The following is a 12,248-nucleotide window of genomic DNA, read 5'->3' on the forward strand; positions in this document are numbered from 1 at the left end:
TAGATAGAGCATAAGCATCTTGGTTGTCTTTTCCTTGTTTGAACTGGATTTCATAATCAAATCCCAATAGCTTAATTACCCATTTCTGCTGGGAATGTGTATGTGTTCTTCCCTGAAGAAAGTACTTCAAACTGTGGTGGTCTGTCTGTATAATGAAATGATTCCCTATCAAATATGACTGCCATTTACGAATAGTATGGATAATGGCAATCATATCTCTTTCATAGGCAGATAATGATTGATTTCTTGGACATAAAGCCTTGCTGGTAAAAGCAATTGGTCTCCCTTCCTGTTGAAGCACTGCACCAATACATGTACCAGATGCATCACTTTCGATAATGAAAGGCTTGCTGAAATTTGGTAATGCAAGTACTTGAGGAGAGAGCATGGCTTGTTTCAAAGTGTGAAAGGCTTCAGTAGCATCTTGGGTCCAATAGAAGTTGTCTTTCTTGGTTAGTGAAGTTAAATGCCCAATAATCTTACCAAAATCAGGAATAAACTTCCTATAGTAACCTGTTAAACCCATGAACCCTCTCAAAGCTTTAACAGATGTTGGAATAGGCCAATTAGCAATGGCTTCCAATTTGCTCGGATATGTAGCAACACCTTCCTTGGAAACAATATGTCCCAAATATTCGACCTGAAATTTGCCAAATGCACACTTTGATTGCTTGATATATAAGTTATCCATCCTCAGTGTATCAAATACCGTTTTCAAATGAGACAGATGGAGAGACCAAGAAGGACTATACACCAAAATGTCATCAAAGAATACTAGGATGAAGTTCCTGAGATATGGTCTAAATAACTCATTCATAAGGCACTGAAATGTGGCTGGGGCATTGGTTAAACCAAATGGCATTACCAAAAATTCATAGTGCCCATCAAGTTGTTTTCTCAATATCATTAGGGTTCATACGGATTTGATGATACCCAACTTGTCGATCTAATTTAGAAAAGAAGTGTGCACCAAACAATTCATCCAATAGTTCATCTATAAGAGGGATTGGAAACTTGTCTTTCACATTGATGTCATTGAGGCCTCTATAATTCATACACATACGCCATGTTCCTTATTTCTTTCGTACCAATATAACTGGAGAAGAATAGGGGCTATTGCTGACCCTAATAAACCCAGCATGCAGCAATTTTTTCACACATTACTCTATCTCACTTTGCTGCACTTGACCATATTGATAAGGCCTACTATTAGGTGGTTTGCTACCCTCAATTAATGAGATCCCTGTGATCTTGATTTTTATGAAGGTGTAAACTACTTGGAGTGGCAAAGATAACGTCATGTTCCTTCAAAAGTTGATGCAATTGCTGAAGTTGGTATGTGGACAAATTATCCGAATTAGCAATCACCATCTGTTGGGTTTTGAATTCTTCTGCTGTTATGTGACATAAAACTGCTCCTATCGTGGACTCTTGCTGCAACAATTTAGTCATTTGCAGGGCTGAAATATTTTTTAGTTGCTCGGATGGTACCTCAGGACTACCAATGCAATAAGTCACTGCCCCTTTTTGGAACTTCATATACGGTTTTTCAAAGTCCTCAAGAACTGAACCCAAGGTTCTAAACCATTGTACTCCAAGCACAACATCACAACCTCCCAAATGAATGGCATACAAGTATGTGATACAATTGTAGTTCTGAATCTTAACAGAAATCTGAGCCAATGTACCATGAGTCGACACCTTACCCCCATCAGCTAGCTTCACATTAAAAGTATGCCCTGTGTTAAGATTACCCTTCACCCGTTTTACCAAGCCAAGATCTACAAAGTTATGAGAACTCCCCGAGTCAATAAGAATGGTAACATGACAGTTCTTGATAAACCCATTAACCTTCATAATTTTAATGGTTGGTGGTGCAGGTATTCCATATAATGCACAAGCTGTGATTTCTAGCTCTTCATTATCCACATCTTCACTAACACAAGAATCCGAATCTTGAACATCAATTAAAAGCAACTGTTTCTTATCATAGGTATGCCCCTTAAAATACTTATCCTTGCAATGAAAACATAAACCATTCTTCATATAGAAATCTACCATTTCAGGAGTTAACTTTCTCACACTAGGAGCTTTAGGTTTATTCTCAGGCATAGCATTGGAATTCAACGTTTGTAAAGGTGTACGAAAAGTGGATTGAATTGTAGAATTCTTGGAGAAAGATTTCACCCTTAAGTATGATAATTTGGCATCCAACTGCTGTGCAATGGCTAAGGCTTCTAGTACATCTTTAGGCTTCAAGATCTTGACATCGTGTCTGAGTTCTGGTTTTAAACCCCCAATAAAGCAAGACTTGAGAAGCGCTTGACCGATTTCTCTCGTTCGATTAGCTAGGTGCCATAATTCGATTACATAGTCATTTAAGGTTCTAGTTTGTCGTAGTTTCACCAAGCTCTCCTCTGCGTCATCCAATTCCGATGGCCCAAATTCTTGACATAAAATCTTTGAGAATTCTTCTCATGATAGATAATTCTCCAAATAGTGTGCCCATTGAAAACCATTGCAAGGTTTCTCCTTCCATGTGGAATGATGCGAGTTTCACCTCTTCGAGTCTTCAATGTTAAAGAACTCAAAATAATGTTCTGCTCTGTAAATCCAACCCATTGGATCATCACCTTCAACAAATCTTGGAAAATCCATCTTCAAAAATGGCTGCCGTGCTTGATGGTTGTAATTTTGCCCAAAATCTTGGCGATTGCAGTTCGAATTCATCCGTTCACGAAACGGTTGGTCACCGAGCGTTGCTTCAGACGAATCGCCCATTGAAACAACATTGCATCGTGCGAACGGGGATTGCAATTGATGAAGAATCGCATCTTGGGTTGACTTCAATTTCTCTTGTGATGCCTTGAATTCTGCTTGCGATGCTTGGAATCTTTCTTGCGACGCCTGAAATTCCTCGATCTTGGATTCCAAATTAGAAACCCTAGACTCCATGGTTCTTCGCGAGGCTTGCCGAGTCATACAACTGGAAGGATTGATGGGATCGACAACTGGCTGATACCAATTGTTAAACCCTTCTCCACTTCTTCCTAATTGCACAGAGAGTAACAACAGAAATACAACAACTTCATTAACTGCTTTTCCATCTGTTACAATTTGCTATTTATCTCTTATCTTCTAACTACTAAATACCATATACACTTGTCAACATCTTATTAAGCCACATGGCAGAATCCTATCACTGTTATACTGCGCATGTCGATTATATTGATTTCAGCTGAATTTTGTAGTTGATGACATTATTTTATGGCAAAAACATGTACAGCAAGTTCTAGAGGAGTATGATTCTTCTGCTACAATACTACAGGTGTGTATAAAGATTTCTAAAGTAGCATTTATTGTGTGTACTTTATTTTTATAGTAATGTCCTAACTTTATACGGATTGGAGAAACTTTTATGCATATTGAGGACATTAACATGTGATGTTAGTTTTATACGTGATACAATATTAGTGAACGACGGATTTATTTTTTGTGCAAATACATATATTATAATTTAAATAAAATAATAACATCATGTGGTGATGTTCTAAAGTTAGTTACTCGGTAATTATAAGAGCATATACTTTAAGTATACATGCCGACAAGGAAATAACCTAATCGTTATTTAATATGTTGAACTGTGTATATATGCAGCTACCGACTGTAATCAGAAAGACATGCCATATGGTCTACTTTGAGTACAATATCTCAGTTGGAGTAAAGTTATGATATTTAAATTCTTCTTTTATCAAAGATACGATCGATTTGTGATATTACATACCCCTTCACGTGGGAACCAATTAATGGGTCACACGTGGAAAATCCACACATCGACAACCACGTGGAACCAAGAAGAGTCACTCTACACGCGGGGTCAAGGGACCTACCATCATCGCGCGTGGTCAAGGAGACCCACCCATCACGTGGCAATACAAGCCCACTCCCTGGCTCTGATACCAAGTAGAATTATCAAAGAGTTAGCCATATGGCTCACTTCTAACAACACCGATATTGTCCTCAGTTTGGTAATTACCAGTTGCACAATCCGTCAGGTGTGAGATTTTATCATAAGAAACCTCAATATTAGTTGAGTGAAGTTAGGATATTTAAACTCTTCTTTTTTCATATATACGATCAATATGAGATATTTTAACACTATATGATGTAGTTACTGCTCGCATGTTGGATGTCTCTAGAAAGAACTGTTTATGAATCCATAACGACCTTTTAGTCTTTTACCTTCTTTGCTATTATGCTATATCATGCTATAATAGTAATGCATGCTTGACGTTTTAGATAAAACACCAGTTTTAATTAAGAAACGATGTAAGTAGTGGATTGCGCCTTGATGAATAGGCTTTTTATCTTTAACCCATTATCTCGTCTTTAAACTCTTTGTTTTCGTTTATTATAGATTAGTGTTAGCGTAGAATGTTGTTGTATTGAAAGAAAAAAAAAAATGATGGTGTGCATCTACAAGGTGGTGGACTCATGGGGGCCACCACACACTTCAACCTGTTAACATATATGTATATGAATACATTTTTCTTTTTTCTTTCCTGATGAAAATTTGTATTGACAAGATAAACGAGTTTTGAAGACTCGACGTATCAAGAGTCAAACACGCCTGGGCTGCGCAAAGACAATTTGATCAGAGTACTATGACTTAATTATCAGAAATAATCCCAATTAATCACAATAGTCAAAATGATGACTTTCAATTCACACCATTTTATATTAGCATTAACTTTTCAATTTAAAAATCTTGTTGCAGTCTTTTTAAAACGTATGCTGACTTGGACTTTTAGCATCTCAAAGGAAGATAGAAGGTTGTTCTCTTTTTTGTTTTCAATGCTTGCCAAGTCCACACTCGCAAATATTAGGTTAGGAAAACTAATAAAAAAATATTTGAAAATTTTGAGTTTTAACGATAAGGACAAAATAAATGGTAAAGTGAATAGTATCATATTTGACTTTTTAGTGTAAAAATGTGGTTTTTCATTCAAATGAATAGTACCGTAGACTTTTCGTTAAAACTTCCATGTTTTGTTTTAATTGAAGAGAAATTTGCACAACTAACACATCAGATAAACCCCTAAATTTGCATATTCTACGCGTTTGTATTGATGATAAAAGAGTCCTCTTTCTAAAACTATCTAGAGTCATCTATAGCATATGAACAAGTTTTGAAGACTTGACTCGTCAAGCGCACCTAGCAAAGATAATTTGGCAAAACCATGACCTATGACTACCTCCATCACTTAATTACAAGGTTGGAAAGAATCCCAATACTCAACTGCTACTAGAGTTTAAACTCGAAACGTTATGCTTTTTCACTATCACACCTTCGTGTTAAAATCTGACTTTTGAATAAAATGTTGTGCATAAACCATTTCCGTATACTTAACTTGTACCACCAAGTAAAATTTGCACATCCAATGTTTCCGTTCTCTCCTTTTAATACGTAAATTTGCATACGTCATTTGACGAACAAGGTTTAAGATTCAGCGCATCAAATCATTTGGACCCAGTCAAGCACGTCTAGCAAAGACAAATCGTCAAAATAAAGATCCATCTTCTTCAATGAAATCCCACTTGACTATATAGGCAGTGATTAAGAAAATAATCCTTCTCCATACTATAGGCCTTGAGTAATGAGGCTTGTTTCACGGTTCGTAGCACAAGGTTTTTTGGAAGCTTAATGGCTTCGGGTTCCATCGGAACTCCAAAGTTAAGCGAGTTCGCGCGAGAGCAATCCCATGATGGGTGATCCACCGGGAAGTTCTCGTGTGAGTTCCCAGAAACAAAACCGTGAGGGCGTGGTCGGGACCCAAAGCAGACAATATCATACTACGGTGGAGTTGAGCCTGGGATGTGATGGGGGCCTGGGCGGGGATGTGACATCGTAGGAGTTTAAAAGACGGGGTAAATTAATTTCCTATATTGTAGACAATTAATTATATGTAATTTAAAAATAGAAAAAAAATGTTATGTTGCAATTGGTTAAAAGGCCTCGTGCTAGGTAGAGATAGGAATATACATAAAAGGCTTACATGATCCACTCCCCTGGACGATGTGGGATGTTACATACGATTTAATGACTCTTTCTATGAAAAAATATACTAAAACTTATGGTTTGAAAACAAACGTACCAAAAATTCAAATGTACCAAAAAGCCAAATATACCGTAAACCAAATCATCTTATAAGTAACCAAATATACCGATATAATCAAACGTACCGATATAACCAAACGTACCTAGCAACAAGTTTTTTTACATTATATTTTAATTTACTAAAATAAGTATTTTAATAAAAAAAAATTAAAAACTCTGAAATCATTATAATAAGAGATGCATAAAAATAGGAGGAAAAAAAAGGAAATGCAGTAAAGAAATTCTGTGAATAGACTTCTAATAAAATGAAATGAAATAAAATTAAGCACCAAAATTGTAAGGAAAATGTTTAATCATATTTTCCAAAAGAATAGATGTTTAGTCTATAACATTTAAAAACGAGGAGTTTGTATCAAAACGGTCCTTTTTTAGAATCATAAATTTTTGCCTTCAAATTTGCATACAATTAAATGTATACTTTAATATGGTAATTGGCGGTATTTTCGGCATTTGAAAAATACAAAACATGTAAAGTCAAACAAAATTAATGAATTTGCTTATGTGGAATCATCAATGAGTTTTATTCAGATAAAAAAATTATGTCGGGTTTTACGTTAAGAAACTTGAATGTCAAGGGTTAAAGCCATATTTTATTAATTTTTTGGAGATAATTTTTATATAAAAATTTATAATATTAACAATTTCGATCATAAATACAAATTTTTGTAATGAAACACTTATTATTCTGTGAAAGAACTCCTTCTCATCCTTTGAGAGACCAAGTTATTTCCTTGACTAACTAGTTGACTAACAATGCTTTCCCTCCCCTACAAAACCCATCTTGTAGTTGCAAATCGAAAAGCAAAACACAAAGCCAAGAGATATGGATTTCCACTTCCATCTATTGCCACAACTTTCCACATTTGCTATTCTTCTGACATGCTTTTTTGTGAGCATAGAGTCAGTAATTCCAAGCATTTCCACAGACAAAGAAGCCTTGATCTCATTCAAATCAACGGCCAATCTCCCTCCATATTTCTGGGACCAAAGCTCATCCCCGTGCACCAACTGGACTGGAGTTGTATGCAACAAACATGGCAAGAGAGTCATTGCTCTTGACCTCTCAGGCTTGGGACTCACAGGCTCCATAAGCCCTCACATTGGTAACCTCTCCTTCCTCCATTCCCTCCAACTCCATAACAACAAATTAACCGGAACAATTCCCACTCAAATTTTCAACCTTTTTCGCTTGAGGTCACTCAACGTAAGCTCCAACACCCTACGAGGTTCACTTCCATCAAACATAACCCAAATGATGGCACTCGAAATCCTCGACTTGTCCTCAAACAACATCACAGGAATCCTCCCGCAAAACCTTAGACAGTTGAAAAATCTCCAAGTCTTGAATTTGGCACGAAACAATTTTTTCGGTCCCATCCCACCATCGATTAGCAACCTTTCATTCACCCTCACAAATTTGAATCTAGGTACAAACAGACTCAGTGGTACTGCACCTAGTGAATTAGGTCACCTCCATAAGCTCAAAGAACTTGACCTCGCCATTAACCAACTCACCGGGACCATTGCCTCATCCATATACAACATTTCCTCTCTAGTTTTGTTCACTGTGGCTTCAAACCATCTGTGGGGTGAGATTCCTAGCAATATTGATGACACACTTCCAAATCTTTTGCACTTCAGGAATTGTGTCAATCAATTCACAGGAAAAATTCCTCCTTCTCTACACAACATCTCTGGACTTCGATCAATTCGCATGTCTAACAACTTTCTTGAAGGAACAGTTCCACCAGGCCTCGGAAATCTTCCCTTCCTCGAAATGTACAACATTGGCTTCAATCGGATAGTTAGCTATGGTGACAATGGTCTTAATTTCATTACTTCTTTGACAAACAGCAGTCGCTTAAGTTGGCTTGCGATTGATGAAAATCGGCTGGAAGGCCTAATTCCAGAGTCCATTGGCAACCTATCCAAGGTTCTGTCAAAATTGTACATGGGAGGGAATCGAATTTATGGTAACATACCTGCCTCAATTAGTCAACTTAGTAGTTTAACTTTGCTAAATGTGAGCTACAATTCAATTTCTGGTGAAATCCCATCAGAAATTGGGCAGCTGAAAGAGTTGCAAATGCTTGGTTTAGCAAGAAATAAATTGTCTGGCACAATTCCAAACTCCTTAGGTAATATCATGAAATTGAACCATATTGATTTATCTGGAAACTACTTTGTTGGCCATATACCCCTTTCATTTTCAAACTTCCAGAAATTGCTTTCCATGGACTTATCCGACAATTTGCTCAACGGAAGTATTTCCGGAGAAATATTTCTAAACCTTCCTAGTTTGAGCACTATTCTCAATCTGTCTAACAATTTCCTGAGTGGACCTTTGCCTGAAGAATTAGGATCTCTCGCAAATGTTGCCACTATTGACCTCTCTAGCAACCAGTTTTCGGGGTTGATTCCCAGCTCAATTGGAAAGTGTACAAGCTTGGACGGATTGTTCATGGCCAGAAACAAACTTTCAGGTCCCCTTCCAAATGCTCTTGGAGAAATGAGGGGTCTTGAGATTTTAGACGTCTCCTCGAACGAACTATCTGGCTTTATTCCTGATAAACTTCAAGACCTGCGTGTCCTTCGATACTTGAACCTCTCATTTAATAACTTAGAAGGAGTGATTCCAAATGGTGGAGTTTTTAAAAATATCTCAAGTGTCCATCTTGAAGGCAACCCTAAGCTATGCATGCATTTCCCATGTGTGAAACATAGGAGAAAGGTACTTGTCCGAGTTCTTCTCTCTACTGTTGCTTTGGCAACGTTGGTAACATGTATTACAGTTGGTCTTTTGCTACATTTTAGAAAAAGAAGAGGCTCAGGCGGCAAAGCAACAGAAACTAATTCTGGTTTGCTACTAAAGGGGCAACATCAAATGGTCAGTTACGAAGAGCTACGTGGGACAACTGGGAATTTCAACCCCGAAAATTTGATTGGAACAGGGAGCTTTGGGGCTGTATACAAAGGTCTTTTGAGAGAAGGAACTGAAGTTGCAGTGAAGGTGCTTGATATGAAAATGACAGCATCTTGGAAGAGTTTTATGGCAGAGTGCGAAGCATTGAGGAGCGTGAGGCACCGGAATCTTGTTAAACTGATCACCTCTTGCTCCAGCTTGGACTTTAAAAACATGGAGTTTCTTGCTTTGGTTTACGAGTATTTGAGTAATGGGAGCTTGGAAGATTGGATTAGAGGCAAGAGAAAAAATGCAGATGGAGATGGGTTGAACATTTTTGAGAGACTAAATGTGGCCATTGATGTGGCGTGTGGATTGGATTATCTGCATCATGACTGCGAAGTTCCGGTTGTGCACTGCGATTTAAAGCCGAGCAACATTCTTTTGGATGGAGATATGAATGCAAAGATCGGAGATTTCGGGCTGGCGAAGCTGCTGATGGAGAGCACAGAGATTGCGCAACAGTCACTTAGCTCCACACATGTCCTGAAGGGTTCTATAGGATACATACCCCCAGGTTGGTACTAATTACATAGTTCTGAACTATTTCTCACTTGAAAGAATATTTAATTGTTTTTCAATACGCCATATGATACATGTCAATCATTGGTCGATTTTCGTGATAAGTAACACTTCGTACCGGTTAATCACGGGTGTCAAGTAAATTTGCTTGCTTTTTAATATACTAACTTGGAGAATGAATACCACACTGTAGAGTATGGTATCCACCAGAAACCCTCGACAGCGGGTGATGTATACAGTTTCGGAGTAGTGTTGTTACAGCTCTTCACCGGGAAAAGCCCCGCCCATGAAAGTTTCACAGGAGATCAAAGCATCATCACATGGGTGCAGTCAGCCTTCCCTCACGACGTGATCAAAGTGCTAGATTCCGAGCTGCTAGACGACCTCATCATCACAGAAGTAGGACATAATTGCCTCATCTCAATCATTGAGGTTGGCCTCTCTTGCACTTGTGCTTCTCCCGACGGACGCATAAGCTTGAGGGACGCCCTTCACAAATTGGAAACTGCCAGAAAGACCCTTCTCAGCGCAAAGAGTGCCAAGCATCAATATTAACAACAATTGAAAGTTTATGTACTGATTTTGTTGGAAAATAATAGTATTTAGGTTATTATTCAGGTTTTCTTTTAAGATTAGTTTTGGGTCTAGCCTATTAGTATTAGGGTTATGTTATAAATATAATGTTTTGTAACTATAGAAAATAAGTTAGTCACAATGTGGCTATCTCGGTGATTTGTAGTCATCTCTCTCGTTTTAATTAATAAAGTTATATTATGTCTGTTTGTTATGTATATTTTGATTTTCAATTGATTATTGGTGATTTTATAATTTCAAATGCAATAAAATTAAAAGAAGGTAAACAATGTTTAGGAAATGATTTGAGAATTGAAAATTCACGGCTAATATATTATTTGATGTTGTCATATTCGAAAGTGAATTTTTTTTGTAACTTTTCGAGTAGTTTTGAGCGATGAACACAAATTTTTGCCCTATTAGGCTTGAGCCCTTTGCTTTCGGAAACTTAGCTGATCCGTTTCTGTATTTACACGCTCAAACTTATTTCATCATAAGCACTACAAGAAAAGTGAGCAAAGTCACTAATATATTGTCACCAATTAATTATAATGTAATTACATTTTTGTCACCAAAACATCATTGGTATGCATTACTCTTTGAGTCACTATTTTTATTGGCAATCGGAGTCACTAATAAGAATTATAGTAACTTTAGATTTGTAATATTTTTGCTACCAAAGTCAATTAGTGTCTAAAATAATAGTATTACTTTATTTGAATTCCAATAAAAAAATTAATACTCCAATTGAAAAATGAAATTTAATACTTCAAAATAAAATAATATAAACTTTCTATCTCTCTTTCGCGGTTTTTAAATTTTAGGGGTGTAGTCAATTTGGATTTCATAAGATTTTAATGAACCTTTTTAAGTGACAGATTTTGAAAGATTTTAATAGATTATACAATTCTATATAGATTTTGACATATTATTATGGATTTCTATTATAAATTTCTATGGATTTGTAAGGATTTCTTTCATGGATTTCTTAGGATTTCTTCTTTGACTCCTACAACATAAATTTCTTTCTCAGTGCACAATCTGAAAAAGACATAAGCATATATATATATATATATATATATTGATATGGAAATATTAACCAATCAAATATGTGTTTCTCTTTCTCATTTGAATTGGGATTTATTTACGAAAAATAATTTTAACTAGCCAAAACAAGTAGTGCTTCTTGAATCAAATGTCTCAAAATTAACACTTTTTCTCAACAATTGATTAGTTCATAATCTGTGTTGTTCAGTCTAAGTACATCTACTAATATAAATACACGTTAGAAGATACTTGCACTCTTACACTAACACGATTACACGAAAAAGAACATAAAGCATTAATTGGCAGTAAGATTACGAGTAGTAATTTTAAGAGTTCAATTAACATGGTAAAAAATTAACAACTTCAGATAAAATGCATAATCATTACAAGAATTGCTAGTAGGCATTAACACTTCCCATCAAAGCATTACAAAAAATATTACACGATCCAAAAATAAAGGAAATAAAAAATTCAAAAAATTCAAGTTGGCAAGCAGGACGGTGACAGATGAACATGAAGGGACATCAAGTTGGCAGGTTTTATGTTTGAAAGAAAATGGAGAGTGAGAAAGAAAGATCAAGTTGCAAAGTGTAGAAAGAGAGAAAGCGAGGGGGTTGAAAAGAAATCCTAGGGGTGGAGGTAGGATTTTGTTATGCTTACGATCGCTTCTCAAATCCTACAAAATCTCATATTAAAAGAAATCATTCAAAATCTATGAATTTATGAATACCTATAGATTTGCATTGACTCTATAAAAATCTTTTAAAATCCTAGTTGACTAGACCAGGATTCTAAAGTATTTTAAGATCCTTTAATTGACTATCCCTATATTTAAATAGATTCTTTTAAAATCTTTTAAAATCCTAGTTGACTACACCAGGATTTTAAAGTCTTTTAAAATCCTCATTTGACTACACCCCCTTAGAAGGTTTTCGAAATTTTATTATTTTATAATTTATTCTCTTT

General features: G+C 36.2%; 1 protein-coding gene across 1 annotated transcript; it reads left to right on the forward strand.

The window, feature by feature from the left end:
* Positions 1 to 6,972: 6,972 nt before the first annotated feature.
* Positions 6,973 to 10,440, forward strand: LOC103955181 (probable LRR receptor-like serine/threonine-protein kinase At3g47570). The gene is made up of 2 exons (XM_009367065.3): positions 6,973 to 9,657; positions 9,856 to 10,440. The coding sequence occupies exons 1-2, from the start codon at positions 7,002 to 7,004 to the stop codon at positions 10,215 to 10,217; spliced, it is 3,018 nt and encodes a 1,005-aa protein (XP_009365340.2). The 5' UTR covers positions 6,973 to 7,001; the 3' UTR covers positions 10,218 to 10,440.
* The last annotated feature ends 1,808 nt before the right edge of the window (positions 10,441 to 12,248 follow it).

The sequence above is a fragment of a genome, unplaced genomic scaffold (assembly GCF_019419815.1).
Source record: "Pyrus x bretschneideri cultivar Hongxiangsu unplaced genomic scaffold, Pyrus_bretschneideri_v1 Contig1, whole genome shotgun sequence".
Classification (NCBI taxonomy): domain Eukaryota; kingdom Viridiplantae; phylum Streptophyta; class Magnoliopsida; order Rosales; family Rosaceae; genus Pyrus; species Pyrus x bretschneideri.

Coding starts and splice junctions, on each gene's coding strand:
- LOC103955181 (XM_009367065.3), top strand. CDS start 7,002: ATGGATTTCCACTTCCATCTATTGCCACAACTTTCCACATTTGCTATT. Junction 9,658..9,855: donor TATAGGATACATACCCCCAG/GTTGGTACTAAT, acceptor ACCACACTGTAG/AGTATGGTATCCACCAGAAA.